Raw genomic sequence first — 26,206 nt, 5'->3', positions numbered from 1 at the left:
ATTGTCGGGCATGGACTCGGAAGTGTACAAATGGTCAAACGGGAATTGCAACACATTCACGACAGCAATCCAGATGAGTATGCTTGGAATGATGTTACTCGATTAAAAGCTCGAGAATGCTGCAGAGCCTGCGGGGATTGATAAATCCTCAACAGAGGGAACCATTTATGCTCGCTCGACAGTACTATGGATGGCTCGTAGAGCGAATCGTGCTTGACAATCGGGTACGTGATCTTCGTGTTGACACTTCAGCTTGGAATGTAGAATGCAACACATCTCGTTGTGCCGTATAACGTTGACAATATTTATCACTATCTTCGAGGAGACGTCTTGCCGTTGTTCCGCTTGCTGCAAGGTTCACGCCTGATTTCTCCCGCACCGCAGTAACTTTGGCTTGTCGTGACAGTATTCTCCACTTGGCGGTCGTAAATATCCCAGAAGGCCTCGAAGTCAGTCCGTTCGCAGCCTTTCCGGAATGCCTTGTCGGAACCCTGACGCGCGAGTGATGGACCTCATGGGCTGTTGAACTCATCCTCCGGAAGATTCAGCCAAAGAAACGCGAATTTGGATCGGCGAGCGGTTCTTTCCGCGCAGATGAGTCCAACCAGGAGGTAGCCCTATTAAGAAGTAGGGCATCTGAGATCACGTTTCGACCATCTGAGATCCTGTTTGATCTCGATGACGAATTCCTGTTGTAATGACCGCACATACGTGCTAGGGTTGGAGAAGTACTATTAGGAGACTGGATAAGGTGAGAGTCGACTACAGCCAAGACCTTCCTACACTATAATGTCCGTGTCCCATTTAGTTAACCGCAGATCTGTCGCCGTCCCACGTAGCATGTAGTGGAATGTAATCTTCACCCTGATTTGAAATTTTTTGTTCCATTTAGGACTTCGACTAAGTACTTAGTACTTGTGTCTTATTACATGTAAATTTATAATTTCCCTGACTTCAACGTCCAGCCTTTCCTGTTTCTGTCTCTGATCCCTATGACTTTGTACAGAAACCAAATGCCCATAAAAGTTCGGCCTATGGAAGAACAAGCAAAAGAGTCACCTGGATCGAGTACCCTCTTACAAAATGCTGCTACAACTCGTCAAACTCCTTCTGTCCTTCGTAAACTCGGGGCGGGCATCATATCAGACGTCCGCGCTCGCACTCCTTGGTATTTCAGTGACTGGACAGATGCATGGAATTATCGAGTCATTCCTGCGACTGCCCTCATTTTCTTTGCAAAGTATGTCAGTGAACTCTACGCATGTTCCGCTCTCACAGATGGGGCGTAGTGTTCTACCTGGCATAGCATTTTCGCTAGACTTAATAGAGACGACCCAGCAATACACAGTTGCTGAGGTCCTTATATCCTCCTTCATGGCTGCGTTTGTGTTTTCCGTATTCGGCGCGCAGCCGCTTACAATCGCGGGCGTCACTGGTATGCGCGTCTGTCACGATGTGACAATGTCCTGTCAGAGACTGGACTATTCATAATTGACTATTTAGGACCGGTCACAGTTTTTAACAAGACGATATATGACATCATCAACAAGTATCCCGATGCACCAAATTATCTGCATTTTGTGGGTTGGGTTTACCTTTGGGCTGCAATCATCCATTGGGTAACGGCCATTTTGAATTGTGGGTAACCTTTCCTCTTCAACGACTTCGAATTCAAAGTTGATTTTGGCTCTCAAGGGTGTAATTTTCTGAAATATGTCACTCTGTTCTCTTGCGACACCTTTGGCTTCTATGTTTCCTGGGTGTATCTCCAATACGGAGTACAAGTGATCGCTCGACAATTCAGTGGGGATTTCGAAGGTGCTTTGGTGGGTATCATCCTTGCCCTCCTGATGCTCGTAACGTCATTCTTGTTCCAACGCCTTTCGGAGACCACGTTATTCCATCGTCATATCCGTCGTTTCTTCTCGGATTATGGAATGCCCATCTCCCTTATTGCGGCTTCAGGCATGGCATACTGGGGCCGTTTTGGTGCTTCTAATCCTACTACGTTACCAGTAGGCGGTGCGTTCCAGGCTGCCAATGGAAGAGCGTGGCTTGTCAAATTCTGGGAGCTAGATGGGAAATGGGTCGGCATCGCGCTTCCCTTTGGAATAATTCTTTGGATCCTGTTTTTCTTTGATCACAATGTCTCGGTATGTCCCACTACTCGCATGCGGACATCCAGGCTCATTCCTTGACAGTCCCTGATTGCTCAGGGTTCGCAGTTTCCTTTGCGGAAGCCACCCGGTTTCCATTACGACTTCTTCCTTCTCGGTATCACAACATTCATGGCAGGACTCATTGGGGTGCCAGCACCCAACGGACTTATACCTCAAGCACCTATTCACACCGCCTCCTTGCTCGTTATGGGAAAACCTCCCCAGAAAAATATAGATGAAGAGCAGATCACCAGACCATCCTCGCAATCTGACCATGCTTCCAACGGTGCAGTTATAAAAATGGAAGAGTCATTTGACTATTCCGTCAGTCGGCGAGAAGCCCCTATCGCCGTTGTTGAACAACGAGTTTCCAATCTCGCCCAAGGTTCACTGTGCCTTGTGCTACTTACCGGTCCGTTTTTGCATATACTGGGTCTCGTCCCAAGAGGCGTGCTGGCTGGCCTGTTGTAAGATTATCCACTGTCATTTGATTCCGCTGATTATGGCGTAGCTGGTTCATGGGCGCGGATGCGCTCAAGGGTAACGGAATCACTATCAAACTCCTGTACCTCATACGCGACAAGACCCTCACCTCACCTGATGACCCACTGCACAAAGTGAGGAAATCCCGGCTATTGATGTTTGTGGCTGTCCAACTTGTGGCCTTCGGAGCGACATTCGCGGTTACTCAGACCATTGGTAAATCGTTTGTCATCTATAGGTTGCGATTTTGCTTTAATTTCGGAGCAGTTGCTATCGGCTTCCCGGTCATAATTTTACTTCTTGTTCCTCTTCGAACCTACGTGATTCCGCAGCTCCCCTTCACACAAGAAGAACTTTCTATCCTCGATGGTCCCACAGCTTCTCCATTTGTGAGTTCGTCGCTCTTACGCTCGCTCGAAAGCTCATGTGCTTGATGCAGACGATGGAATCTGTTGGCGGATCTCTACACGCCGCTTGACCGTTCTCAACTGCTCATTCTCTAGCTGTCCATTGCTCTCGTGTTTGATGCTGAAGTACTATATTGTTCTCCAACGAATTCCCGTTTATTGTAGTCAAGGTAATATTGCTCTACGTTTGTAGACAGTGCGTACTGCGTGCGTTCGTTGTACAGTCTAGATGTACGTATAAGATGAATCTTCGTTTCGTGCCGGTTAAGGCATTGTGAATGCATCTAGGGGGAGTGCGCATAGTCGAGAAGCTCGCATACATTCTTCAAGGTGTGATCTCGTGCCATGGTCAGACTGATTATACCGTACTGTGCTCGAGATGCAAACGTTATCTAAATACGTCTCCACCTGTCTCCATGGCCAAAGGAGCGAGGTGACCCTTCAGATCTGATATCTTCATGTCTGTACAGTTACCATAAACGGATTGACGAGGGTGCTCCAGGATGCTCATGCTGGTGTGCTTGCAAATTGTTCCGCTCTCGATACATACTAAACATACCCGGTCAGCAGATCAATATGGTTGCTATACACGATTGCTTTGGGTACCATGCGATCCGGTCTGTTCCGAATCACCGATGGGCTTAGGGAGCGTTGGCCTTGAGGGCAAAACCCACGATCCTTCTTCTTGAGACATGTGACTTGAAGCCGTCAGAACACTGTGGCTATACTTGACTGCAGTAAGTAAGGATTTCCTGGGTCCTACTGTCGAGACGCAATTCCCAGGCACGATTATGGATATATGATAAGATTGGCCTATTGAATTCGATTTGAACACCATGTCTCTCATACACCGAAGCACAAGAACAACGACTCTAAACAGTTTCAGGTAAGAACTGGGATGATCATTTAGACAGCTTCGCGAAACCGAAATGTCTGGGACTCCGGGGTGCTCGTGAAGGACAGGAAGTACAAATCTTAAAGCATTGGCTCGGCTAATTGTAGGTTGAATATCTTGACCACCGTGATTGCCAAGCCACAGTGTCGTCAACGCAGCTACGAACGACCGAGCCACCTGCAGATAAATGTGGTGCATGAGTACAGGTAGATTGAGCACGACTGGCTTCCATCTACTAGTATCAAGGTTTGACTACAGGAGACTAACTAGTGGGTCATCTTGCGTGGAATCCAATTCCGACATACCGTGCAACACATGTTCAAGCATTAAAATGATTACATGCGAACGCAATGGGCCAGAGAAATGCGCTCGAAGGCGCCCGAGAACCGAGGGCCTAAAGGTCGGTCGGTTTTTTTGTTGCCGAGGAGGATGAGTTTCGACATGACCCTCGCCGAGGGCAATCGCGACGAGTTTAGCTATAGAGATTAGTGTAATTCTGTTATCTGCACTGTGTAGGATTGGGCCGCCCAATCATTGAGACCCAAGTTGTTTGCGTGGGAGGTTCCTGGCCCGAACAACGAAACGACACAATGGCCCACTGGGAGTCATCATGACACACATGCATGCTCCTTTTGCGATAACGTCTTCGTCAAACCGGCGGAAGTGAACGAAGTATCGAGACGTATATATACGTGTGAATGTTATTTAATATTTGTATCCACTATCAATGGGCCACATGAGTAACCAGCTAGCTAGGGGATTTAGGGGGGACGCCGATACTTACTATGGGGTTGGGGTTGGACTCGGAGTCTCAAGTAAGTTCAGCTCAGCACCGTCACGTGCATTGACAATCTGGAGTCGGGAACTAGCGCTCATGCCACCACGATCGCACACTCTCGAAAAAAAAATCACCAGTTCCTAACTTACTACGTAGTGCAAGTTAGGGATATATCCATGCATATGGTGGCGCTGTATTGCATCCAGTTCGCCGTCAAGACTACACGACTGTCAGATTTTGACGCATGGACCTGCGTCCTGGAGGGACCTGGGCGCAAATGGTAATATCACCTGAACGGATGCGAATTCGAAGTTATGATTGTCGCTTAAATGGGTGGCCAGCGCTACTACGAGTCTGCTCCGTGGCAAGTACTCTTCCTAGATCCACTGGCAGTTGCCCTTCCTAGTCCTCCGTGTGCGACGCAATCATCAGTGTACGATCATCATGTCACAAGATACAGACAACCAACTGTTGGGCGTCGTGTTACTCGTTCGTCACGGTGATCGACAAGGGTTTTATCAAGACCCTGATACCTATACTGCAACTGCTACGCAGATCACTCCCCTGGGCAATGTACGTTAGTAATGCTGGGCCATGTGTACTCTTATCGATTTCTTGTAGCAACAAGAGTTTTTGCTCGGCAGCGATCTACGTTCATTATACTTGAACGAGTCGTCGCCTTCGTACATCCCTGGCATGAGCACAGGGCTATTCAACCCGTCCCAGGTGTACATTCAAGCAGACTTTGGAGACGAAAATGGAGTCATTTATGATTCTTGCGTATCATTAACGCAGGGACTTTGGCCTGCCACATCCTCAAACAATATCACCCTTGCTAATGGGACGATGATCACGGCTCCCCTTGGAGGGTATCAGGTATGTGTTGCTTGTGATATAAGTCTCATGTTCCCTGACTGACATGTTGCAAAGTATATACCTAGTGAGTTCTTGTAGATACCTCAGCAAGCGCCCGGTGCTCACACAGGGTAGTCGAGACTGTGGATCCAAACCTGAGTATAGCATTGGAAGGTTTCGCTAATTGCAATGTTTGTCAAAAAAATTCCTTTAAATTTTCCCATGATGATGATATCTTTCAGACCTTCAACACGCATACGACAGAGTTTTATAATTCATCCATCTTTCAAGAGATGGCTACACAAAGCGCATCTTTCTTGGACTCTCTGCCTCCTTATCTGAATGGAAGATCGGTCCAGCTGGAGAATATGGTATGTTGCGAGCTAGTTACATTTCATCTATGTTCTGACCCCAACTGTTGTAGTGGAATGTATGCTTACCTGCTCTTGATGCAGCGACAGGCTGAATTCGCCAGCAGATATACGACTTCATGAATGTGAATGATATTCACAATGCCACCTTTGCCAAGGCTCTCCCAGCTACATACCTAGCGCAAGTACAAACTTTGGCTAATTGGCACGAGTACAACGTCTTTAGCGACCAGTCCATTGGAGGCATCGGGAACAGTACGTCTAGTTTTTGAGAAAATATTCGCTAATTTGTGACGTTCGCCCTAGTTGCTGGTTTGGCTATTCTGCCATCGATTCTCAATGGGTTTGCAGATGTCATGAATTCTACAAATCCTGTGCAGCTATCGATTACCGCCATTTCATATAAACCTTTCCTCTCCCTCTTTAATATGACAGGTGTTGCTAGTGCAAACCCGAGTCTTGCGGGCATTGGTCAGTATACCAGTTCCATGTTCGTCGTGAGCTTGACTGACACGCAGCCAGTCAACTATGCTGCCGCCGTTGCTTTGGAACTGCGTCAACCTTCTGAGAGTAGTGAACCTGTCATCCGTTTCAATTTCAAAAACGGAAGTGACGCAGACTTCGTGACATACAACTTCCTCAACCGCACAGGAGATGTCCCGTTATCTGCTTTCATCGATGCTATGGCGGTGAGTCAAGATGGCTGCTCTAAATTTGCCTCGTATTGATATATCTCCGCCAGCCTGTTGCGATAAACACCACGGCAACTTGGTGCAGTGTTTGTGACAACAACCAAGACAGTGGGTGTGCTGCTCTTGCTCTTGCGACAGAACAAGGAGAAGCCGCTGCTCGACCCAAAATCAGTCCAGCTGGAGCCGGCGTCCTTGGCGCGGGTTTGACTCTTATAGTCGTTGTATTGATGGGCTTCACCTTGGCTTTCCTCGGAGTATTGACGATTAGCAGGTTTAGGGGGCGGCGATCAAGGCATCCCGGCACAGTATGTGATCTCTTTGCACATTTACTCCGATTGGATTTTAATGTCAATGTTAGTTCGAACTCAAAAAAGACGGCGAAAGCATATGATTCAGCCATGTGAAGATGAAGATACCGAGGAATGTAAGAAGAAGCTAAGAACGAATGCACCTGTAGGTCGTGAAGATGTCGATAATTGTGGAAATTGTAGTACAATGTGTGTTGTGTCCATACTTATGCCACAAATGTAAATTCTATGATCAAATCCTTACCTCCAATAATTGTCTTCGTCCGGATTGTCGTACCGAAGATCATCTTCCGATTCAGAGCTTTCATGAAATATATCTATAGGCAGATCTCAGACTAAACCTTCGAATGAGGCTACGGAAAACGTACCACTCCCCTCACTGTCATCCGAATCATCCTCATCTGGATAGTCATTCTTGTAATATTCCTCGGCTGGGGAATGTCGCGTCAGATGAAGGATTTAATGCCAAACCGCAGATATACCATTTGAGTCTTCGTCAGCATCATCTTCCTCTTCGGACTCCGAGTCACTAGAGTAAGGATCATCCAGTGAGGGAGGAAGGCCTTCACTACAAGCGCAACAACATTCCAGCCAATGATTTCATCACGCATTAAGTCAAACTTACAGTGTTCCGATATTGGCAACTGAATTCCATTCGCTGAGTGTGCAAGGGCGCTTATAGAACACGTCCCAAACATAGTCCTCCGCTGGGGGAGCAGCGGAGAGAACTTGTGAGGGCTCGTCATTCACTGGAAGGCATGAGCATGCAAGACATCAAGAAAAGGGAAACTTACTGCGCAAGTAATTCTGTAGCATGGGTAGGAATTTCTCCATGTCGGAGTCAAAGACGGGAGACGTAAGCTTCTTATCAGCTGGAACGGCATCATACATCCTGAAGTCACTTGGAGATTGGACATCTTTCGCAGATATGACCTTTGGACTACTCCAGGTTAGACAAGTATCTGGCAACATCATGGGCAGACTCACGGACTCGTAGCAAACTTGGTGTTTTCAGCAGATTCGCGTGTAGGAACGATTGTGTAGCGTCTTCCTTCATCAGCCAGTTGCCGATGGCGTTGGGCCCCAGACAGATTCGAGACATTCGCAGGTACCGAGGGCTTGGTGTTATTTTCAGTGTGGTTTTGCGACAATTTCGAGATTTGGTTCTGTGGGGATGATAGATCTCCTATGTAACGCGAACGCGACGAGCGTTAGAGGTAATTCACCTGTAGCGTCTCCTGCAGTTGCTTATCCTCCCAGACGGTCTCTTCGACGGTTTGAATAAACTGAAAAACATCGCGACCACCTTTCGACTTCTTTCTGCGAACCCGAGACTCGACGACTGATGTCACAATAAGAACTTAACTTCGCGAAAGGGTGGCACGAGAGACACACCAAGCGCGTCGAGTGGTTCATCCGTGCGTTTGCGCTTGATGCGCACAATTGTGTACGGGTAGTTGTTTGGCTGAGCGTCCATCATGGTTCTAATGACAGGAGGCTTGGTACTGTACGCTGAAGCGGCGACACAAGGTGCTTAATGAAGCTGAAGTTTTGAAGGAAGTTTCCTCCATTTAGTGATTACGTCATCAAAATTGGCAAACGTCCCCCGGATAGAGTGCCCACCCGGCACTTCAAAATAATTTCAAGGGTGTCATACTTAACACCGCGATATGGTACAAGATGGCTGCTTACAGTTCTTCATAGCATTCGTCTATCCTCAAGGCTCACCCATCATATTGCAAATCTTTCAAGCATTCATTTTATTGCCCCTCACTCATCATCGCCCACTGCACCTTGTGTGCCGGGTTCACCGGCTGTTCGCCAAGCACCTAAGATAAGCTCCACAACATCGTCGACGCCTTGGTCGTTCTTTATGCTCGTGAAAATAGTTGGGCCGTCTCCACGCATGAGTTTCGAATCACGTCTCATCACATCAAGAGATGCACCAACATATTGCGCTATATCGATCTTGAACCTCTGCAGTGAGGGGGTATAACGTTTGAATAAAATTTTGACCAACCTTGTTGATTACCAAAAGGTCAGACTGAGAAATTCCTGGTCCACCTTTACGAGGAATCTTGTCTCCTCCCTGGAAATGCACATGAGACAGAACTTCATCGAGGATGTGACAGACATACCGCCACGTCTATGACATATATGATGTAGTCAGCTAATTCCCGGGAATAGTTGGCAGCTAAGTTATCCCCTCCACTTTCCACAAAAAGGAGTTGGCAGCCAAACTTCGCTTGAAGTGTCTCCAAAGCACCCATGTTCGCACTGATATCCTCGCGGATCGCCGCATGAGGACAACCACCGGTCTCAATGGCTAGAATACGAGGCGTCGGGAGTGCCTTATTCTTGATCAGAAATTCTTGGTCTTCACGAGTGAAGATGTCGTTCGTCACAGTAGCTAAGTATATTGAAGTTTCACAGAATGCAGAAGATCATGTGATATTTGCTCACCGATGTTATATTTGCTACGAAGCTTCTTGCATAACGCAAGTGTCAAGGCTGTTTTACCAGAACCAACAGGTCTGTACAAGGTGACCGCTGTCATGGTGGTGCATAGGTATGGTAAGCTTGTCGACTTACCCACCAATTCCGACAGTAAAGCCTCTTTCTTGAAAGTTTCGTAAAGAGTAGTCAGGAAGGTCCCGCTCCGAGAATTTACCTGCAAGAAAGTGAATGTGACAGGATTACTGGCATTGATCATACGCTCAGTAACAAAACCGACCTGCATGATCTAGGTGTTCGTGCGTATGTCCGTGATCGCCATGATCGTGAGTGTGAGGACTACCAGGCTCGTGCGAGTGAGCTTGACTTGGCTGGCCCAGATTGTTGATGAATTGAACACTCATGATCAATGTTAAACTAGTAATGATCAGCGTTTGCAGCGCTCAGTATGATTAATGATTGGTAGCGGAGTCTGCCGGCAGGTGCTGTAGCCTAGCCTAGTAGTACTATTAGCCGAAAGTGGTTCTGCATACTATATCAAAAAGCATCACCGAGTCGTGTCACATGAAGCGTGCATCACGGGCCCTGGTAGCTTACTCTAGCTCAGAAGACGAGGCTCTAGCCGACGGTCCAGAGAGAAAGAAGAAGTTGACCATTCCATCATCTCTCTGCATGCTGCTCAATGTACGCACAGGAAACTGCCGTCTCTTGCATCATCCATCATCGTACCAGTACCCGTCGATGACCCTACTCTTCATCAAGGACGAGTTCGTGCAACCCCACACGTAGAGGGCCAATATGCCGCATATGTTTACATTCCCCTCGTCGTGCACCCTGGAACTGCATTATACTCATTGGTCGATGAAGTACTTAATGTCACCAAGGAAATGGTCCCGGCCGCTCATGTCATAGGGGAAATTGTCTCATGTAGTCGAAATAGTGGTGGCTTGGTAGTCAATAGCTCTCGCAAGGTGCGGGAGCTGCACTTGTCATTGACTCGACCGATATTTCTACGCGCCCACCAAAGAGAAGAGTTCAAACAAGCCATAAAGCGGATTGCTTCACGCCGAACCCCGTACGCCACATTCATAATTCATTGCATGCTTGTGGTCTCTTACCGTTGTACGAAGTTTTCAGGCTTCATTTGCAACGTTTTCGGAACTTACAAACGATGAGCGAACGAGGGCGTTCCTTTCCCTCGAGGTGGGAGCCGGTCATAATGAAGTTCGTCCTAGCGACATCAATTTGATTACAAACTGACTTATTGTAGCTGAGAGAATTGCTATCCGCACTGTCGCCGACCCTTCAGTCCCTGCGTCAACGAGATTTTTATAGCCAACCACGATTCCACGTTTCAATAGCATGGGCTCTTCTGGACCTTGACACGTCAGTAAACGGAGACGCCAACACCAAAAGACATCCTTGCGCTTATGAAGGGGTCACAGCAGTGGAAGGCACATCGGACAACAACTTGTCCAGTAACGGGGACATCGGGGAATCTAATAAACATTTTCAGGCCGAGTATTTTCCGCGTGTTCCGCACCTTCCATCCAAGCTGATCCCGACGCTAAACCAGCGATTTGGTGCTAGAGTCTCATCTGCCCACATCGGAAGGTTCGACGTGGATACTATCGTAGTGAAGATCGGAAAGGACATCTTTTCGTGGCCATTTCAAGGCTCTCACGCCAATTTAGTCAGTTCATAACATACGCTCCACTGTGATGTACAGAAAAGACTGAATGTGTCTTCTGACTGGCTCAAGCAATGTTTAAATCATATTGGGCCATTCACGAGGCTTGATAACAATAGCTACGTTCCTTCCACTTCCTGTTGCCTGGTCAAACAGGTTTACCAGGCCAACGTCCATTACGCTTGATTCCTGTGCTTCACTACTCTGACTCAACTCTTCCCGAATCCACTCATGCCTATCAAGGAGGATGAGGGATTCTATCAGAGGTCCCATGATGCACCTCAACACGTGCAATACTGACAAAGCACTTTCCAGCTGCCTTCGTCTATGCTTGTCATGAATATAAACGGGAAGGTGTGTTGCAACTTGGTCGAGTCGGACGCCAGTTTTTGACATCGCACGATCCAGGAATGTTTCCCAGTCCTTGTACGCAGCATCAGGGAGCTTTCCCAACCGCCTATTTTCTGGTGTCTGACCTGCGCCGCGGAGCTCTTCGACATTATATGACGAAGGAGTTGCAGTGTGATTCGCGGAGGCTTCTCGTGCACCTATTAGTCCAAGGACGGGCTGAAGGAGGGCTCGAAAAACGACCTTGCGTATCGCCAGAGATGTTTTCCGGGCAGACGTTTCATTGCGGAGCCATTGACATGGTATCTGCGCAGCCAGGTGACGAGAGGTAAGGGGAAGTGTTGCTACTGGGGTTCGCTCACGGAGCGACCGTGACAACGGAAAATCTACCAGTGCAGTTGTAGCAAACCTCACCTAAACCAGCCATAAAAACCGATGCTCACCCTCAAGCGCCATCAAGTTGTAACAGCATCCTACCACGACGAGTGCCTGTGCCGTCCAAATGCGAACATCGGGGGCTGAGGGTCTACGGTGATTAGACAAGAATGCGCGAAGGACATCAGGCGTAAGCGATCCGCAAGCGTGAAGGGCAACCATCATCACAGGGACCGGTTTCTCCTCAGGTGTGCGTTGCTCAGTCCCATCGACAAGTAAATCTCCGATCATACTAGTACAACCAGCGATTTGGTTGTCTTCACCGGAGAAAAGCCAATTATGAATTGACGATTCAAGTGTACGGGGATTAATGCAGGTGGTCTGATGGGTAAGAGAACCCATATGGCTGTGTATTATGTTTTTGCTGGCAGTGGAAGCCGAAGGCACAGAGGTTGCCACGTGCGATTGGAAAAGGGGATCGTTGAAGTGATGATGTGAGTCGGGCACCTGGGTGTCCTTTCCCATTTTAAGCTGCTTCTGCATTCTTGCCGCTTCTTTTGCTTTCCAGCGTTCAGCCCCAGAGGTCTGGATTTCATTGGAATCAAGAGCTAACACGTGGATACCCAAATTTTGAAGTGCACGAGACAAATATCCCTGAAAATACAACCATTGATTATTGTGCAAAGCATTGCTGTAACTTCTAAGGTGAAAAAAGATGCACAGAAATACTAACTTGTCCTGAACCCACATCAACAACATGATGTAGTGTATCTGCAAAACCTGGGCATAAAAGTCGGTCGATATATTCTGACATTCTGGAGACCTCGTGCTCTTTCTTTGGTGACATGCCGTACGATCGATGAGCATTCCCTGGACATACAAAGCATTACGGCGAGCCAACAAGTGAGGAAGCTATTCAGGGCGTCTGGTAGGTCTCTGAAGTGTGACTAACCCGACTCGGAGGTGTTCCCAATGGCAACAAGATCTCTATTCAACTGGATGCAGACAATGTCATCGATGAGCATTTTCAAATCGGGCGGGATCTATCGCAAGATGAGCATGCTGTCTGCACGCCCCGATCATCATAAAACAGGCCTACCGAAGATTTATTACTCGGAACTTGGTTCCCCGTCCGCTGGTCATCGGACGTCACAGAATAGTAATGGAGAATCGACATCCACCTTGGGAAGCATGGTGTATGTTCATCGTCTATTGATGTAGCCCATTCCCACCAACCCTTCCAACTTCCAGGAAGCTGAAAGCCGGAAGCTGCCAGGTCGTTCGGATGGATCGAGAGAAGCTCGGAAGCCGGGAGAGAACACAGCTGCTGATATATCAGTTCGAGTTTCGACATTAATTCAGTGGATTGGCGAAGAAGACTGTAGGATTAAGGTGATTCAAATAAGTCTTGTAGTGTATGTTCACATTTGGAAAACGTCTCTCACGATCCTAATCCTTCAAGCTTCTTTTTCGAATGCGACCAGGAGGTCCATGTCAGTTGTAATTAAGCTCAGTATCCTGGGTTCTACTACCCTCCTGTCAGGCTATATATTGAAGGACACAATACACTTGCTCATCAAGCAATACCTCCTTGTACAGGCTTTACAGCCTACCTTGCTCCGTCGCTATTTTTTGTCGCGGAGATGTACCATTAAGGCACTTCAAACCACGATCTCCTTGCTGACTGGGTGACTTGGTATGGTGACTTTTGCATACAGATTCAGATTCGGAGATCTTGGCTGGTGGCGACGACCTGACTGTTATTGCTCACATACTGGATATGTACCAAGTTTGCGACAACCTGGCCAGTTCGTACTATGGGTGCCGGCGAACTCGGAGTACCGCAGTGGAAGGGGTGGCAGTGCAGCCATACACGAGACAGGTCAGGCTCGTTCACCACGCTTAGTAAAATTATAGTCACTTACAGAATTGAGATTGCAGCGGAGAATACTGAGTTGGCTGCAACGTGGTTATGGTCCGCCCGGGGCGCACCTGCCAGTATACGGGGGAAAAGTTTACCTCCATTCGATCTGAGGCCTGAACGTACACCGGAAAAAGAAAATTACTGATTGTGTTCACTCTGCTTCCGTACTTGAGGCCTTGAGGCTCCGGTATTCACGGTTGCATATATTAAACTCTCTATCCAGTGTTTTGGGATAAAGCCGATCAGGTAAGAATATGGCTCACTACCGGAGAAATCTAAGTACATCTTTCTAGCTACAGGATGTTTGGATTGAGGCCGTCTCCAAGAGCATGGTCCGCAACCCATTGACAAACGTTGCCTGGTTATCAAAAGCAACTTGGACGTCATTGGACTTGCTGGTAGCTTTTTGTATGCTTGTCATATTCATAAAGTATTGAACATTACCCTTACAGGGGAAAACTACGAATTAGCCAATACCTACTATGTAATATTCACTACTGCACGGCAGCTAGCGCACGGAACCATATCCGAAAGTTGGATACCCCTGCTAAGACTATTTGTGAGCGGGCTATCTCTTCCGCTGCTAACGAATCTTGCCCTGTGGCGGGGTTGTTAACTATGTTCCATTAGCGGCGTCATAGTACAATTATGGTGCATGCGCATGTGCATTGGATTACAGCTTATCGAGGATAGCCTTCAGAGCGCTATTGCAAAAAGGAACATTCTGAGACAAAGGGTCCTCCTGACCGTTCTTGGTATGTTTCAGCAATTACAAACATAGAAGCCGGAATTTACCGTCAATGTAGTGGCCTCCAATCTCGAAACTTCCCATTCTCAGCACATGAGCACAGACGAAATCCTCTGTCAGATTTTGACTTGTCTGATCGCAGGCTATGAAACAATGTCCTTGCACTGACATGGTGCCTGTGCACTCCGGCCAATGTCCAGACAGCCAGAGAGCGCTTCGCAAGGCTCTTCAAACAATTCCTATCAATTCGCCAACTCTAGTCGATAATGGTGGGAAACTAAAATATCTCGACTGGGTTGTTTGCGACACGCTCAGACCGCATGCCCCAGTAACCTGGACAATGAGAGTTGCGACCAAGGATGACCAAATATCAGTGACGAAACCCTTTCTCGACAGGAGTGGGGAGTCCAGGGATGTTATCAAGATTGGAGAGCGTCATCACCATACCCATTCAGGCTATCAACAAGAAGGACATATGGGGGGAACACGCTTACTCCTTCAGGCACGTTCCCTCGTGTTCTATTTTGTTTTCCCTGACGGCGCATTGAGACAGGCCTGATTGTCGAACGATGGCAGAACCCTCCCAAGCAAGCTAAAGAAATCCAGGGACTTTATTCCGATGTGCTTACGTTCCTCGAGTGGGAGCCATGGATACATTGGCTTCATTCAGGTTCGCCCTCGTAGAGTAGGTGTGCCCCGGTGCCTTTTGCTTTCGAGATTCTTAGTTTGAGGCGGACCGCTACTCACTGCGGGCTTTGCACTTTGCTTTCCCATGAACACGCGGTCACATACTAGTTCTCCTATGTGTTGTTAAGCACGCGGACTTGTCCCGTCAGGCACAGTCATAAGATAGATGGAGCTTTTCCTGGGGCTCTGAGATCGAATTACTCCGCCGCGCCATTCTGTTTGTGGAGTTGCACGTTAGGTCGATATTTTTGGTTCCCTAGGATCAAAGCATTCCTGTTCTCGCTAGTCTGTGAGCTTGGAATCCCTATAGACCCTTCAATGGCCGTTGAGAAGGCATTCAAGTAAGTGTCCGCTCTTGCATGTTATTTTATTTCATGTGGCATCAGATTATTGTCATTTGGGTGCCAATGCTGGACACTGGACACTTCCCGTCATTTATGCCGCGCTCTGGCAGTTTCCGTCTGTTTGTTTTAATTCCTCGGGTAAAAATGATCGAAGACATTCCCCGCCGTTCTATTCTGTTGATCCTGTTAGTTTTTTCCCTTCGCTTCTTTGTTCTGATTGCTGCGGCATGACTAACGTCGCTGTAGCTATCTCCCTCGTGCGGTGTTGTCGGTCGCCCTGTGGTAAAATCGGAGGCCATGTCTGGAAAACCACATGCCACTTATCGTTCGGCCTGCATCGAAGGATGACATTGATCATGTCAGTGCGCGTATCAAGTACGGCATCGTAAATTCGCGTCAGGGTTGCTGGAAGTACCCACCATCTATTTTGCCAGGTTCGTACCCTCTCGAGGGTTCTTGGCATTGATCCCCGGCGCCCAGTTCACCCATGAGAGACCCACGGCAAGTCATGTCGTATGCACTTCGCCTGATTGACGTCTAAGCGAAGGATGGGAGAAGTGCCTTGCTACTTATCTGTATGTTCTTTGAGCAATTTCTACAATGCGATTGGTTATTCCACCTCCTTGCTTTTGGCAATATAACTGATCTTCCCCCTTTCCATTCTCGATAGCTGTGCAACTAATATACCATTAAGGGTTGTACGTACGGATGGACCAAAGTCAGATATGAAGGTTAAAGTGACGCCACCACCGTTCCTGCACTTACATCATTGTTGGAATTGAGTGCGGAGTGGAGTTCCTGAAGGACCTCAAATAGGACAACGGGGGCAATGCGTAGCCATCTCAACAAAGGCGGTGGCCGCTTTCAGGAGCTTTTGGCTTCACGTGCGCATCTACACGCCCACCCGCCTAAAGTGATAAAGTTAAAGCGCCTCGCGTCGTAACGAAGGGGTCAATGGATGGAAGGAGGTGCACAAATGATGATCTGGACCCTCCGCACTGTCGCCCCATTCTCACCAGTGTACCGCGACCGTGTCGTACATATGAGGAGTGGTCCATTTGCGGTTAGCTTCGGTTAGGTCACAATGATCGCGGCGATGAGTCGACTTCAGCGGGTCAAGCTTGCGGATTGATCCATAGCACTTCTGCGAGCTATCGGAACGTATTTTCCCGAGCAGGTAAAATGAAGTTGGTCTCCTGAGTTAGCAAATCGCTAGTCTTAGCGCCGAGCGATGATCCCGTTCCAACTCAAATCGCACACTGCCATCAAACGGCCCGGATGCTATCCGGAAAGGGGAAATCTCACATCCCGAAGGCGATAAAATCAAATCATACAGGTAACGGTTCGATTACTATGGGACTTCGCAGCACCCAGATTTCATTATGAAAAGGGAGATCTGGGTCCAGGATAAGAAGCAGTCCGCTGAGAGATAGAACCCCAGAAACACAGGAATAAGATCGGCTGCAAGCGGCAGACACGAGGTGTAGACGTTCCGCAGGATCATGTGCAGCACTGCAGTGGGAGAAATATATCGCAACAGACTGTGCCCGAACCCGGTGACCAGAAATCTCTTTGTTTTATTGGGATGTGCAATTTTAGTTGCCAACGAGGAACACTTGGCAAAGGTTGGAGTGTGTGGTCTCAAGAAGTTGATACGAGTAGTACAAGTGATTAGGTGCTTTAGGTAGTCAGTATAATAATATTGTTACACGAACGGTGTTTTTCGAAAAACAAAGGGATCCAGATAGGATTCAATGTTGTTACAACGTCGTGATCACTGTGGAGCTGAATAGGCAGGCCCAGCATTTACAGACGGATGCAATGGTCCTTCGCTATAATAGGAATGCGACTGCGAGTCCGCCGAGTGGGCGGGCAACCTCGGCGAGCTCTGGGATGGGCTTGAAATGAAGCCAGGAGACAATGACGAGTGGTGATGCTGTGCAGAATACAACGAGGACTGATTGTGCATATTGTGAGACCCAAAAGGGTTGGGTGGAAGGGAGGGAGGTGCGGACATCGGAACGCCCGATGGAAGATAGCCGGACTGCCCTTCACTCCCAGAATGATGATGATGTCCAAGATTGTATGTGGACAGCCCAAGTCTATTCTGGGAGTATTCTAGACCGCCGCCGCCGCCACCACCACCACTGTAGTGAGCTGGGCGTGCGAGAAGTTGTCGGCCACTTCCGCCGAACTCTGCAGACGCTGAGTTCTGGTGACCGTGTCCTCCTTGCAGCGACTGAAGAGACATGGGGTGATACAACTGCAGACTTTCTGCAGGCAGTGAAGCACGACGCGCGACCGGATCTAAGAGGGAAGAAGCGGGCACAGTGCGAGTGGAAGATGGATATGGCGTAGAGGTGGTGGGTCCCTGTGCTGCTCGGTGTGCGGGAGCTAAAATCCTGCGACGAGCCTGCAAGTTATGTTAATTAATTAAATGACGCGGAAGTTAAGTAAAGAATGCGGACATTAATCATCCAATTGGATACTTGGCTCATGCTCAATCCAGTGGCATGGCAAAGCTGCTTCTTCTCCTCCTCGCTTGGGTATGGATGATCTGAGTGACGATGCAACCAGGCCTTTAGATAATCGGTCGTTTCCTTCGGCAACTTGCCCCTCTTACGCATGGGGCGATCAGTCAACGTAGATGATGGGGCAGACGGAGGGGAGCGAGATGTAGGAGAGGAAGTCGTTGTCGGGGCTGGTGCGGCGGAGGGTACTGGGCTGTTCGTCGTATTTAACGACGGACTGCTCGAGGAAAAGGCATAATCCTGATTGGAAAAATTCCAGTCATCCTTAGGTTGAGCTGAGGAGGGGTAAAGTCTACGATCCTGTTGGGGAGGAAGACGTGGAGGAGCGGAAAACATTTGGGACTGAGGGAGGGATGTGTTAAAGGAGGAGTGTCTGACGCTGTCGTCGTACTTATTGAGGGTACTTGGTAACTGGCCGGTCGAGCTCGGACGAACAATACCAGAAGGGGAGTCGTTCCAACTGTCGGATTCTATGTATCCTGAGGTAGGGACGCCCTGAGATTTGATATCAGGGGTGAGGGGTGATGTGAAAGTGGAAGTGGAGAAATGGGAACTCGGGGTAGTTGTGCTGGAAAGGGTCGTATTTAGGTATGAGGGGGAGTCTCCGTAGGAGTAGTTGAGATGCGTGTCAGCAGTCAAGCGAGGACGGCTAGAAGATTTATCTTGGAACTCAGAGGTATCCGAAGGAGGTGGGAAATGGTATGAACCGAGATTAGACTGGTTAGAGGACGCGTGCGATGAGCGGCGGAGATGAGTAGGGGGGTATGGAGAGGATCGATAGCGAGGATTTGACTCTTGTGAAAGAGCAGGTAAGGAAGCTCGACGAAAGGGATCCTCAAAGGTAGTAAATATGGAAGGTAATTGTACCTTTGTATTGTCGAGACTAGACTCTAGTGGCTTGTCGTCTTGTTGAGGGCTATGATGAGTAGAATCAAAATGCCAAGAAGGCTGCTCTGAGGAGAAGGAAGGACGGGGTCTAAGGGGTTGTGGGGAACTAGAGGGAGACAATGGACGCTTTTCAGGGCGAGAGGCTACACTGCTCTCTGTCTCTGCCGAGACGGTAGAGCTTGACATTCGACGAGTAGGATAATCAAAGTCCGAGTCTGTGGGACTAAAGTAAATATAATAAACGAAACAAGTCAGATATGGGGATCGGGTCAAGGCACGAGAGACCCACAGGATAGCCGGAGAGGCACAGTTTGATAAATCGTCCGAGAAGGGAACAGGGTCGATTTTTGAACCAAGTCTGTAGGTGGGGGTCAACTGTGCAGTTCTTTGATGTGATGAGATGATGAGAGAGGAAGGAAAGATTGGAAAACAATATTTGACAGACATGATCTTGACATATGACAGTCGGATTATGAAATCTGATTGGAATATAAAATTTAAAACAAACTGGATTACTCACTGTAAGGATAGTTGTAACTGAGCGACGTTGTAAGAGCTGATGGCGAGAGGAGAATTTGGCTTTTGCTCAATCATTTGAAAGGAGGAGGAGGTTGTAATGAGAGGAGTCTAGTTTGATGGACGGGATTTTAAGAGGGAAAGGAAATCCGAGTCGGGAAAAAATAAGGAAAGAAAGAAAAATGAAATTATATTAAGCTGGAATAAGCTATGAAAAAAATCCGATACGCCTTCAAGTAGATCGAGGCACCCCCTCATGGGAAAGAACGCTTTCCTCCACAACCGGTCATTTCTCACTCAATCCCGACATCAGCGCGTCATTCCTCCAGCGCGGCGAACGCTTATCGGTAGCGAATAACAGCTACTTCGGTAAATCACACCAGCGGCCCTTCGCCCGAGCGTCTATATAAGTGGCTTACATATCGGCGATTCAAGTACACCCCCGAGTTCTACTTATTTGATTTTAATGTTATTTTTGTCATAGAAATTGTAAATTCAGTCCCAAAATCGTTTCTATCGTCGGGGTAAAAAAAGATAGGCTGTGCAACCCTCAATTAATCAACCCAATAAATTCATTTCAACTACCCAAATTGGAACACTTCTTTTTCATTGCCTTCATGAAATTGATTTTTGCCCACAGTCGCGCCTAGGTTCGTTAGCGAGTCCACACGAACTCCTCCTCGGTCCCGTCCTCTAACGTTGTCCAGATTCAAACTCTTAGATCTCACGTTGCTGCTGTCCGTGTCTCCAACCTGTCATCGAACCTTGTTCTCGACATCACTAAACCGTATCGTAATAATCCAACGATAATTATAATGCTGTACTCACGTATACCCGACCGGGAGTCCCACTCACTTTCGTTAATCAACCTCGTAATCCACGCCTCCTCTCTCTGCTTCGCAACCCGTATCACCCTATCCTATCAAATATGTATCATAGATACTATAGCTAAATCCTGCATAACGAGATTCCGTCCCCCCCACATATAGTCATATTGTTCAATCTCTCATTCGCCTCGAGGGCCCAAGTTTCAGATCCTGTTTCCTCTTTCCAGTGCTACGCCTCTTTCAGGCACTCATACGTGCGCGGACTTCATTTCTCCCCTTAAGCCGTTCTAATAGGGTTCACTTACGTCTCTCTGCACCGCCAACGGTCGGCGGCCTTCCACAATTGGTATGCATCTCGTGTCCATATTTCCGATGCGCGGCGGCCTTCCGCATCGATCGTCAACTAGACCCGTTGGCAACCTCCTTGCCCCAAGACAAACCTAAAATCATCGTCACCCTCATACACAGTACCCCCACTAAGCTTCGGGATCGACAATTCGGTTTTGTGTCTCAGATCAATACAAAAGCGTTTCGAAGTTGCCTCACTGACGCAATCCCATCATCGCTTCTAAAATCAGTGTTGACCCGTTCCCCTCACGTAACAGAGTTCCACTTACTTGATACAAGATACCAAGAGTATGATAGATTATGATCTACAAACACCGCAAAAATACTACACAAAGCAAACATCCCAAAATGATCGATTGATTATGTGGTGGAGTCCAGTCAGGAATCACTTTCAGCCACCAGCGCCGATTATCACTGTCGTCCCTGACTAGGACTCCCCTTGGCCCCCTTAATTTTACTCTTTGCCATTATACCCTGCAGCAGTTGATCAGCCTTCGTCCGTTCCTTCTCCGAAACCTCGACCCCATCTAGCATCCCTATCCGGGGACATGCTCTCATGACCAGCCCACGATATGCAAGGCGGCCGACATATGCGTCATCCGGGAGGTCCCGACGGAACTTCGAGTCCAGTTCTTGCCATCCATATTCCGTGCTTCCCTTCTCACCCCTGAGGCGACCATCCTCTCCGTCGCTGCTGCCATTTCTCTCAGATGGTTGCAATGCCCCTGGTATATCTTTCACCAGAAGTGGGAGATACCACTCAAGTGTACAGGGGTTCATCCTGTGTAATCATCAGCATTTGAGACACCTAAGGGGAAGGTGCAGGGTCACCTAAAGTCGAGCATTTCCACATCGGGCATACGCTGTAATATGCGGATCAGCTGTTTAGTCCCCTTCAAGCGAGAACCAATCATAGTGAGCTTCCTAAGTCTGGTAAGCCCCTCCAGGGAGAGAGCATCATTCAAAAAATTGTAGTTGAGGTTCAGGACTCTCAAGTTTGGCGTTAGACGCGCGAGGTCATGTGGGAGAGAGGTCAGTCGGCAGGCGGCCACCTCAAGGTACAGCAGATTGTAACACGGCTCTTCGATAAAGTCACTCTTGAGTTTGTTGCCTAGAAAACAAATGAACCCTGCCTCAAGTGACCCAAGTTTTGCTATACAGACCAGATAGGTATAGCCGCTTTACATCGCGGAATTGGCGGGTCGAAAGATAACTGCAGATCGCATCATCGCCCATCATCAAGGAAACAGGAACAGTATAATGAAGGGTTCCGTTAATGACGTTAACCCATATACCGAGAGGCTATGCACTCACAACCCGCAAGAAGTCTGATTTCGCATGCTAAGATTCTCTAGCTTACTAAGGCGTTCCGCTTTTACGAGAGTGTTGAGAGAATTATTGTCCAGGTACAGCGTGCGGAGGTTTGGGAATGGGGCAACATTCAGATGCTTGAGTCGGTTGCCACTAGCCCGAAGGATGCGTAATCTTGGCATTATGCCACCAGGCTCAATATTGTCCATTGTATTATTGTCTTCAGGAACCTGTGCTCGTTATCCAGGGCCCCGCGTAATATGGAACTAAGGTTACACACCGACATTGAGCGCAATTAGTGCAGGTAGGCTTGATGCCAAGTTCAAGATACTGCAAATACAGTTCCCGCTCAGGTTTAACATCTCCAAACGCGGCCTGTATGCATTGTTGGTCACTAGGGAGCAAAAAATAGGGGGCTTGTAAAGATTGATCGTACCATCGAAATTTGGCAAAGTCGGCTTCTTGAATTTGGTTGCTTTGTAGACTAAGCTTGGTTAGCCCATCCAATTTCTGAAGGCCGTCGATGCTGGTAATGTGATTGCCATCAGCTCGTAGCTCCCTCAAGTGTCGAAGACACTGTAGTTCTGGAAGAATATATCTACTTGTCAGCTCACTTTTTTTGACACAGTCCTCGGTACCCACGTGTCAAAGAGTCGATGTCATTGTGACTTATATCGAGGCTTTCAATATTCTGCAAGTGACTAAATGAAGTGACACCTGTCAGTCTTCAGAGAGCGCGGTGTCAGGGAAAGTAACTTGAATACAACAAAAAAGCCTACAAGTTGTGAGCAACAGAAAGCGTCCGCACAGAATTGGGGATGCCGCTCAGCCATGACAGCTGATTGTGATTTCTAATCAGAAGGCGTCAACAGCCGTCGGCATTTGCTTCCGCAGGTATCATGGGAGGCAACTTACAATACTAGAGAATCCAGCTTCGGTAGAAACTCCTTCAGTCGAGTCACACCATCCAACGACTTGCGAGAAAGGTCAATAGTGTGCAGCTCATCCCAGTGTGGCTCAAATGGCTGGACATCAGTGATCACCTGCACGAGTCGGTCATGCGCCAAGCCAAAGGAGCACTCAGTCAAGAAAGTAGCGTTTGCCTTCTGATCCTTCCCACTCAAACGACCCTTTTGCAACGTCGAAAAGACACGACGGGTCAATCCACTGCTATCGGCAACAGCCATTTGACTACTCGGCTGCCTAGAAGCGAAGGGCTGCAGTTCTTCTGTCGGTGGACGGCCCGAACTTGATGATTTCGTGGGGGAAACGTTATCGAAGCCTGCTATACATCAACACTGGGCCGCACACTTGCGGCATCACGTCAACTCACCAGGGCTTTCTAGATTCTGCATCATCTCCGCTATGCGTCTGGACCTTGCCGAGGGAATAAATAACCCCTGTGCAGGGTCATGCTCTGAAATGCTTATAGCATGGCTACCAACGTCGTCATCGCTCCCGTGGCCTTTTGGGTTCAGGCCCCGTATAGGCCCATCCCTCTTCCCATCAGAAAAACTTACGGAACGACGGTGGCCAAGTCGCTGGGCTGGAGTACGGTGCCGATCACGACTCGGATCCTTCATTGCTGACACGGGAGTGACGCTCGTACTCTTCAGGGCCGAGCGGGGCATTGGAATGATAAGCGATAATGACCGACATTGTGGCGCATTTGGGGTAACAGCTACCGCAGTAGAGTTCGAAGCAGGCCGGATGGGCGAAGGAGCTCGCAGTTCAGGCGAGAATTCATCCTCCGATTCAAAGACTGCAGCCGCGTCCTCGCCTTCACCCTCAAGCGCAGCTCCATGGCGATCGTCTGATTCGGAATCGCTTGCCTCAACTTCTTCCGAATCGTCCGATGGCACAACCCGAATAGCTGCGACCGATGGCCCGTCGAAAGAAAAGGATGTCAGGTCAACTTCTTCCTGATCATTTAGCTCCACGTCCTCCTCGGCCTCTTCAATACGACTCATCTCCATTTCATCCTGCTCTCCTTCAGCTTCAGGGATATCACCTCCAACATCCACGTGCGCACTCCCATGCGTATCCCTGGAGTCATCTTCCTTCAGGCTCTCTATGTCTTTAAATGGATCCTCACTATCTCCATCTGTGCCAGTGCAAGCTGTCTGATCGCGCTGGTCCTCGGCGTCTGAGGCCGCACGAGTAGCGACCCTCACCCACTTCATGAGATCCTTGTCATAGACCATACGGCCGACCCTCTGTGGGAGAGCTGGTACATCCGATGGTGCGATGCGGGTGATCTGAACTGGACCGGCGTGTTTTACGAACGAGGGTGCACTGCTCATTGTGGTTATGGTTCCAGAAGCTGTGCTAGAGGACACGATCCTGTTAAGGTCCTCATTGGAGCCAGAGCAGGTCGAGGTCGAGGGAAACGAAGGAGGGATCTGTGCAGGAGGATGTACCATAGATTGCTGACTTGTCAAAGGTGTTACCCGAATGTGTGGGACGTTGTTGAGGACCTGCATTTGTTGTAACAGACACGAATGTAACTGGCTGTTGCCAGGGTGCCTCGATAGACATATTGGACATTTCGTGCTCCAACGTTCGGTCAGCATCCTCAATGATGGTATTGCGCGACGCTTTCCGGGGACTGCGGTAGCTCCTGGAGGAAGATGACAGCCTGCGGGGTGACCCGAACTTATTGGCCTTCTTCTTGCCGACGTTGACTTGAGATACAGACCACGCACTGTCGCACGAACGTTCGATAGGCAAAACGTCGTCCGCGTGAGTGAGACGGGATATGTCAGTGGCACCCGAGAAAAGACGTTTAGAACCTCGAATATCGCTTTTGATCTGCTGCATCAGGGTCGCTGCTTGATGGCGATACGCCAGGGATGAATGATTACTGGGAGCAGTTACGGCTGTTGATGAACTCGTAGTAGCCGCGCTGCGATCATCAGGGATACGAAGGACAGAGGTACCAGTTTCTATGCAAGTGTTTGCGATTAACATGTACATACGCCAATGATCTACATACCTGGTGAAGGCTTGGGCTGCGCGTTAAGGGCCTCAGCTCTATTATCTGCTTGGCTGTCGGGGGACCGCGGACCTGCCGTAGTAGATATCGTGGAGAAATCGCGTGCGGCCTTGATCTGTTGCATGAGAGAACGAGACTCGCCAACATAGTCTACCCTTGAGACCATTGGCCTCGCGATGGTAGCACCCGCGCCATCGCCTTCACCATAATAGTGGCTTGGAGGGCTGAGTTTGACTCGTTTAATGCTGCGAATAGGTGTGTCATCTGAGACGGTGGCCTCTTGCACGTTGACCAATGCGAGATGTGGGATACTCCTGGAAGAACCATTGCCTTCTGCGCTTCCACCAGAAGGCGTATTTATTGCTATTGAATCGACCATTGCCGACAAGTGATCACGCGTGAATGTGTCATACTGAAGCTGAAAAAGGCGTAGGCGTGGATCTGTCATGGGAGGTCGTGCGATGCTGTAGATACCTGGCGTGCTTTCTGCCTGAGGCACACTTCCATTGGTGCGAGGAACAGTAAAAGTAAATTTGCATTCCATACTAGATCCGGGCGGCGCAAGTGAATTGAGAGAGGGCACTGCCGTGGGCTGGCCTGATAGCTCGAGGTCTGTCTGTGAGTCGTCTGGCGTGTACGCCTGAGATAAGCGAGAGGGAACCATCGGAGCGCACTGAAGCGCAAGTGCAGTTGGCTTCGAAGGGGGTGGTGAAGGTGGCTCGAACATTTTCTCGAGTGCTAAAGGACTGAAGAAATCTTTAATGATGCCCCTCTTAGGTTGTCGGCCCGGCGTCTTTTGCAAGAGAGCTGGAGCGGGTATGTCCTCGCGGATCAAGAACGTACCGACGGGTTCAGATGCTGCTGGAAGTGGCTCAGTGTCCTCCTGAGCTTGACTTGGGGTTCGCAAGTAGCCGGGTAATGGAGTTGTGAGAGAGATGGACTGAGTGCCCAAGGACGACGCTTCGTCTTCGTCTATCCACTCTTCGTCTAAATCGTCTGTCATCCATGCTGGACGAGTCTCTGCCATGGCATCAAAAGTGAGAGCGTTAAATGTTGCAGCGTTGAAACTTGCAAGACTCTAGGCGAGTTCTCAGCTCTGGCACGCGGCGTGTTTTTACCACGTGACCGTTCTCTTTTCTTGTTGGTCCGAGTAGATCCTTATTTGGCAATCATTCTCTTCTGCCTATAGGGGATAGTCTGGGATCGTTAAGTGATGCCTTAACACAGAGTTATGGAACTGAGGGATCATATTTGCCGTAATTACATACATCT

The 26,206-nt window shown here is 48.7% G+C and overlaps 9 protein-coding genes across 9 annotated transcripts; 4 read left to right on the top strand and 5 right to left on the bottom strand.

The window, feature by feature from the left end:
• The first annotated feature begins 930 nt into the window (after window positions 1-930).
• On the top strand, window positions 931-3,331 carry BJ212DRAFT_1329286 (HCO3 transporter family-domain-containing protein). Its single transcript, XM_041334691.1, has 8 exons — window positions 931-1,240; window positions 1,290-1,435; window positions 1,504-1,638; window positions 1,696-2,153; window positions 2,202-2,626; window positions 2,671-2,858; window positions 2,910-3,031; window positions 3,082-3,331. The coding sequence occupies exons 1-8, from the start codon at window positions 993-995 to the stop codon at window positions 3,118-3,120; spliced, it is 1,761 nt and encodes a 586-aa protein (XP_041197031.1). The 5' UTR covers window positions 931-992; the 3' UTR covers window positions 3,121-3,331.
• A 1,835-nt stretch (window positions 3,332-5,166) lies between these two features.
• BJ212DRAFT_1477050 (phosphoglycerate mutase-like protein) lies at window positions 5,167-7,031 on the top strand (the record flags this gene model as incomplete). The annotated part of the gene is made up of 11 exons (XM_041339485.1): window positions 5,167-5,295; window positions 5,344-5,598; window positions 5,653-5,662; window positions 5,713-5,768; window positions 5,820-5,948; window positions 6,002-6,007; window positions 6,056-6,203; window positions 6,255-6,419; window positions 6,471-6,637; window positions 6,691-6,945; window positions 6,999-7,031. The coding sequence occupies 11 exons, from the start codon at window positions 5,167-5,169 to the stop codon at window positions 7,029-7,031; spliced, it is 1,353 nt and encodes a 450-aa protein (XP_041197030.1).
• Window positions 7,032-7,188: 157 nt separating this feature from the next.
• Window positions 7,189-8,428, bottom strand: BJ212DRAFT_1444934 (uncharacterized protein; the record flags this gene model as incomplete). The annotated part of the gene is made up of 8 exons (XM_041338029.1): window positions 7,189-7,265; window positions 7,317-7,379; window positions 7,431-7,516; window positions 7,574-7,697; window positions 7,743-7,888; window positions 7,936-8,114; window positions 8,175-8,308; window positions 8,344-8,428. 8 exons carry the CDS (start codon window positions 8,426-8,428, stop codon window positions 7,189-7,191), a joined length of 894 nt encoding a protein of 297 aa, XP_041197029.1.
• Window positions 8,429-8,516: 88 nt separating this feature from the next.
• BJ212DRAFT_1329266 (P-loop containing nucleoside triphosphate hydrolase protein) lies at window positions 8,517-9,861 on the bottom strand. The gene is made up of 6 exons (XM_041334690.1): window positions 9,683-9,861; window positions 9,541-9,619; window positions 9,412-9,482; window positions 9,087-9,358; window positions 8,969-9,037; window positions 8,517-8,916 (listed from the first exon to the last, which is right to left on the bottom strand). The coding sequence occupies exons 1-6, from the start codon at window positions 9,804-9,806 to the stop codon at window positions 8,719-8,721; spliced, it is 813 nt and encodes a 270-aa protein (XP_041197028.1). The 5' UTR covers window positions 9,807-9,861; the 3' UTR covers window positions 8,517-8,718.
• Window positions 9,862-9,966: 105 nt separating this feature from the next.
• Window positions 9,967-11,107, top strand: BJ212DRAFT_1477047 (uncharacterized protein; the record flags this gene model as incomplete). Its single annotated transcript, XM_041339484.1, has 4 exons — window positions 9,967-10,049; window positions 10,097-10,477; window positions 10,533-10,626; window positions 10,673-11,107. The coding sequence occupies 4 exons, from the start codon at window positions 9,967-9,969 to the stop codon at window positions 11,105-11,107; spliced, it is 993 nt and encodes a 330-aa protein (XP_041197027.1).
• A 10-nt stretch (window positions 11,108-11,117) lies between these two features.
• On the bottom strand, window positions 11,118-13,188 carry BJ212DRAFT_1329250 (methyltransferase domain-containing protein). The gene is made up of 6 exons (XM_041334689.1): window positions 12,915-13,188; window positions 12,768-12,858; window positions 12,549-12,685; window positions 11,884-12,469; window positions 11,502-11,826; window positions 11,118-11,447 (listed from the first exon to the last, which is right to left on the bottom strand). The coding sequence occupies exons 1-6, from the start codon at window positions 13,167-13,169 to the stop codon at window positions 11,171-11,173; spliced, it is 1,671 nt and encodes a 556-aa protein (XP_041197026.1). The 5' UTR covers window positions 13,170-13,188; the 3' UTR covers window positions 11,118-11,170.
• Window positions 13,189-14,286: 1,098 nt separating this feature from the next.
• On the top strand, window positions 14,287-15,323 carry BJ212DRAFT_816782 (uncharacterized protein). Its single transcript, XM_041344131.1, has 4 exons — window positions 14,287-14,494; window positions 14,546-14,989; window positions 15,041-15,172; window positions 15,283-15,323. The coding sequence occupies exons 2-3, from the start codon at window positions 14,633-14,635 to the stop codon at window positions 15,044-15,046; spliced, it is 363 nt and encodes a 120-aa protein (XP_041197025.1). The 5' UTR covers window positions 14,287-14,494; window positions 14,546-14,632; the 3' UTR covers window positions 15,047-15,172; window positions 15,283-15,323.
• Window positions 15,324-17,292: 1,969 nt separating this feature from the next.
• BJ212DRAFT_1477045 (uncharacterized protein) lies at window positions 17,293-19,384 on the bottom strand (the record flags this gene model as incomplete). Its single annotated transcript, XM_041339483.1, has 3 exons — window positions 17,293-17,931; window positions 17,987-19,160; window positions 19,227-19,384. The coding sequence occupies 3 exons, from the start codon at window positions 19,382-19,384 to the stop codon at window positions 17,293-17,295; spliced, it is 1,971 nt and encodes a 656-aa protein (XP_041197024.1).
• Window positions 19,385-20,887: 1,503 nt separating this feature from the next.
• BJ212DRAFT_1329202 (uncharacterized protein) lies at window positions 20,888-26,161 on the bottom strand. The gene is made up of 11 exons (XM_041334688.1): window positions 24,935-26,161; window positions 24,437-24,884; window positions 23,273-24,372; window positions 22,855-23,221; window positions 22,719-22,790; window positions 22,582-22,664; window positions 22,376-22,523; window positions 22,220-22,314; window positions 21,943-22,159; window positions 21,460-21,723; window positions 20,888-21,409 (listed from the first exon to the last, which is right to left on the bottom strand). Exons 1-11 carry the CDS (start codon window positions 25,959-25,961, stop codon window positions 21,040-21,042), a joined length of 4,191 nt encoding a protein of 1,396 aa, XP_041197023.1. The 5' UTR covers window positions 25,962-26,161; the 3' UTR covers window positions 20,888-21,039.
• Between the last annotated feature and the right edge of the window lie 45 nt (window positions 26,162-26,206).

The sequence above is a fragment of the Suillus subaureus genome (assembly GCF_016647635.1).
Source record: "Suillus subaureus strain MN1 chromosome Unknown BJ212scaffold_5, whole genome shotgun sequence".
Lineage (NCBI taxonomy): Eukaryota > Fungi > Basidiomycota > Agaricomycetes > Boletales > Suillaceae > Suillus > Suillus subaureus.
This window is presented reverse-complemented; position numbering and strand designations above follow the sequence as displayed.

Coding starts and splice junctions, on each gene's coding strand:
- BJ212DRAFT_1329286 (XM_041334691.1), top strand. CDS start 993: ATGACTTTGTACAGAAACCAAATGCCCATAAAAGTTCGGCCTATGGAA. Junction 1,241..1,289: donor GCCCTCATTTTCTTTGCAAA/GTATGTCAGTGA, acceptor GATGGGGCGTAG/TGTTCTACCTGGCATAGCAT. Junction 2,859..2,909: donor CGCGGTTACTCAGACCATTG/GTAAATCGTTTG, acceptor ATTTCGGAGCAG/TTGCTATCGGCTTCCCGGTC.
- BJ212DRAFT_1329266 (XM_041334690.1), bottom strand. CDS start 9,806: ATGAGTGTTCAATTCATCAACAATCTGGGCCAGCCAAGTCAAGCTCAC. Junction 9,483..9,540: donor TTTACTGTCGGAATTGGTGG/GTAAGTCGACAA, acceptor CACCTTGTACAG/ACCTGTTGGTTCTGGTAAAA. Junction 9,038..9,086: donor TATATGTCATAGACGTGGCG/GTATGTCTGTCA, acceptor GTGCATTTCCAG/GGAGGAGACAAGATTCCTCG.
- BJ212DRAFT_1329250 (XM_041334689.1), bottom strand. CDS start 13,169: ATGTCGAAACTCGAACTGATATATCAGCAGCTGTGTTCTCTCCCGGCT. Junction 12,686..12,767: donor TGGGAACACCTCCGAGTCGG/GTTAGTCACACT, acceptor TTGTATGTCCAG/GGAATGCTCATCGATCGTAC. Junction 11,827..11,883: donor CAACTTGATGGCGCTTGAGG/GTGAGCATCGGT, acceptor CTGCACTGGTAG/ATTTTCCGTTGTCACGGTCG.
- BJ212DRAFT_816782 (XM_041344131.1), top strand. CDS start 14,633: ATGAAACAATGTCCTTGCACTGACATGGTGCCTGTGCACTCCGGCCAA.
- BJ212DRAFT_1329202 (XM_041334688.1), bottom strand. CDS start 25,961: ATGGCAGAGACTCGTCCAGCATGGATGACAGACGATTTAGACGAAGAG. Junction 22,665..22,718: donor CTTTCTGTTGCTCACAACTT/GTAGGCTTTTTT, acceptor CGCTCTCTGAAG/ACTGACAGGTGTCACTTCAT. Junction 21,724..21,942: donor AATCAGACTTCTTGCGGGTT/GTGAGTGCATAG, acceptor CAAACTCAAGAG/TGACTTTATCGAAGAGCCGT.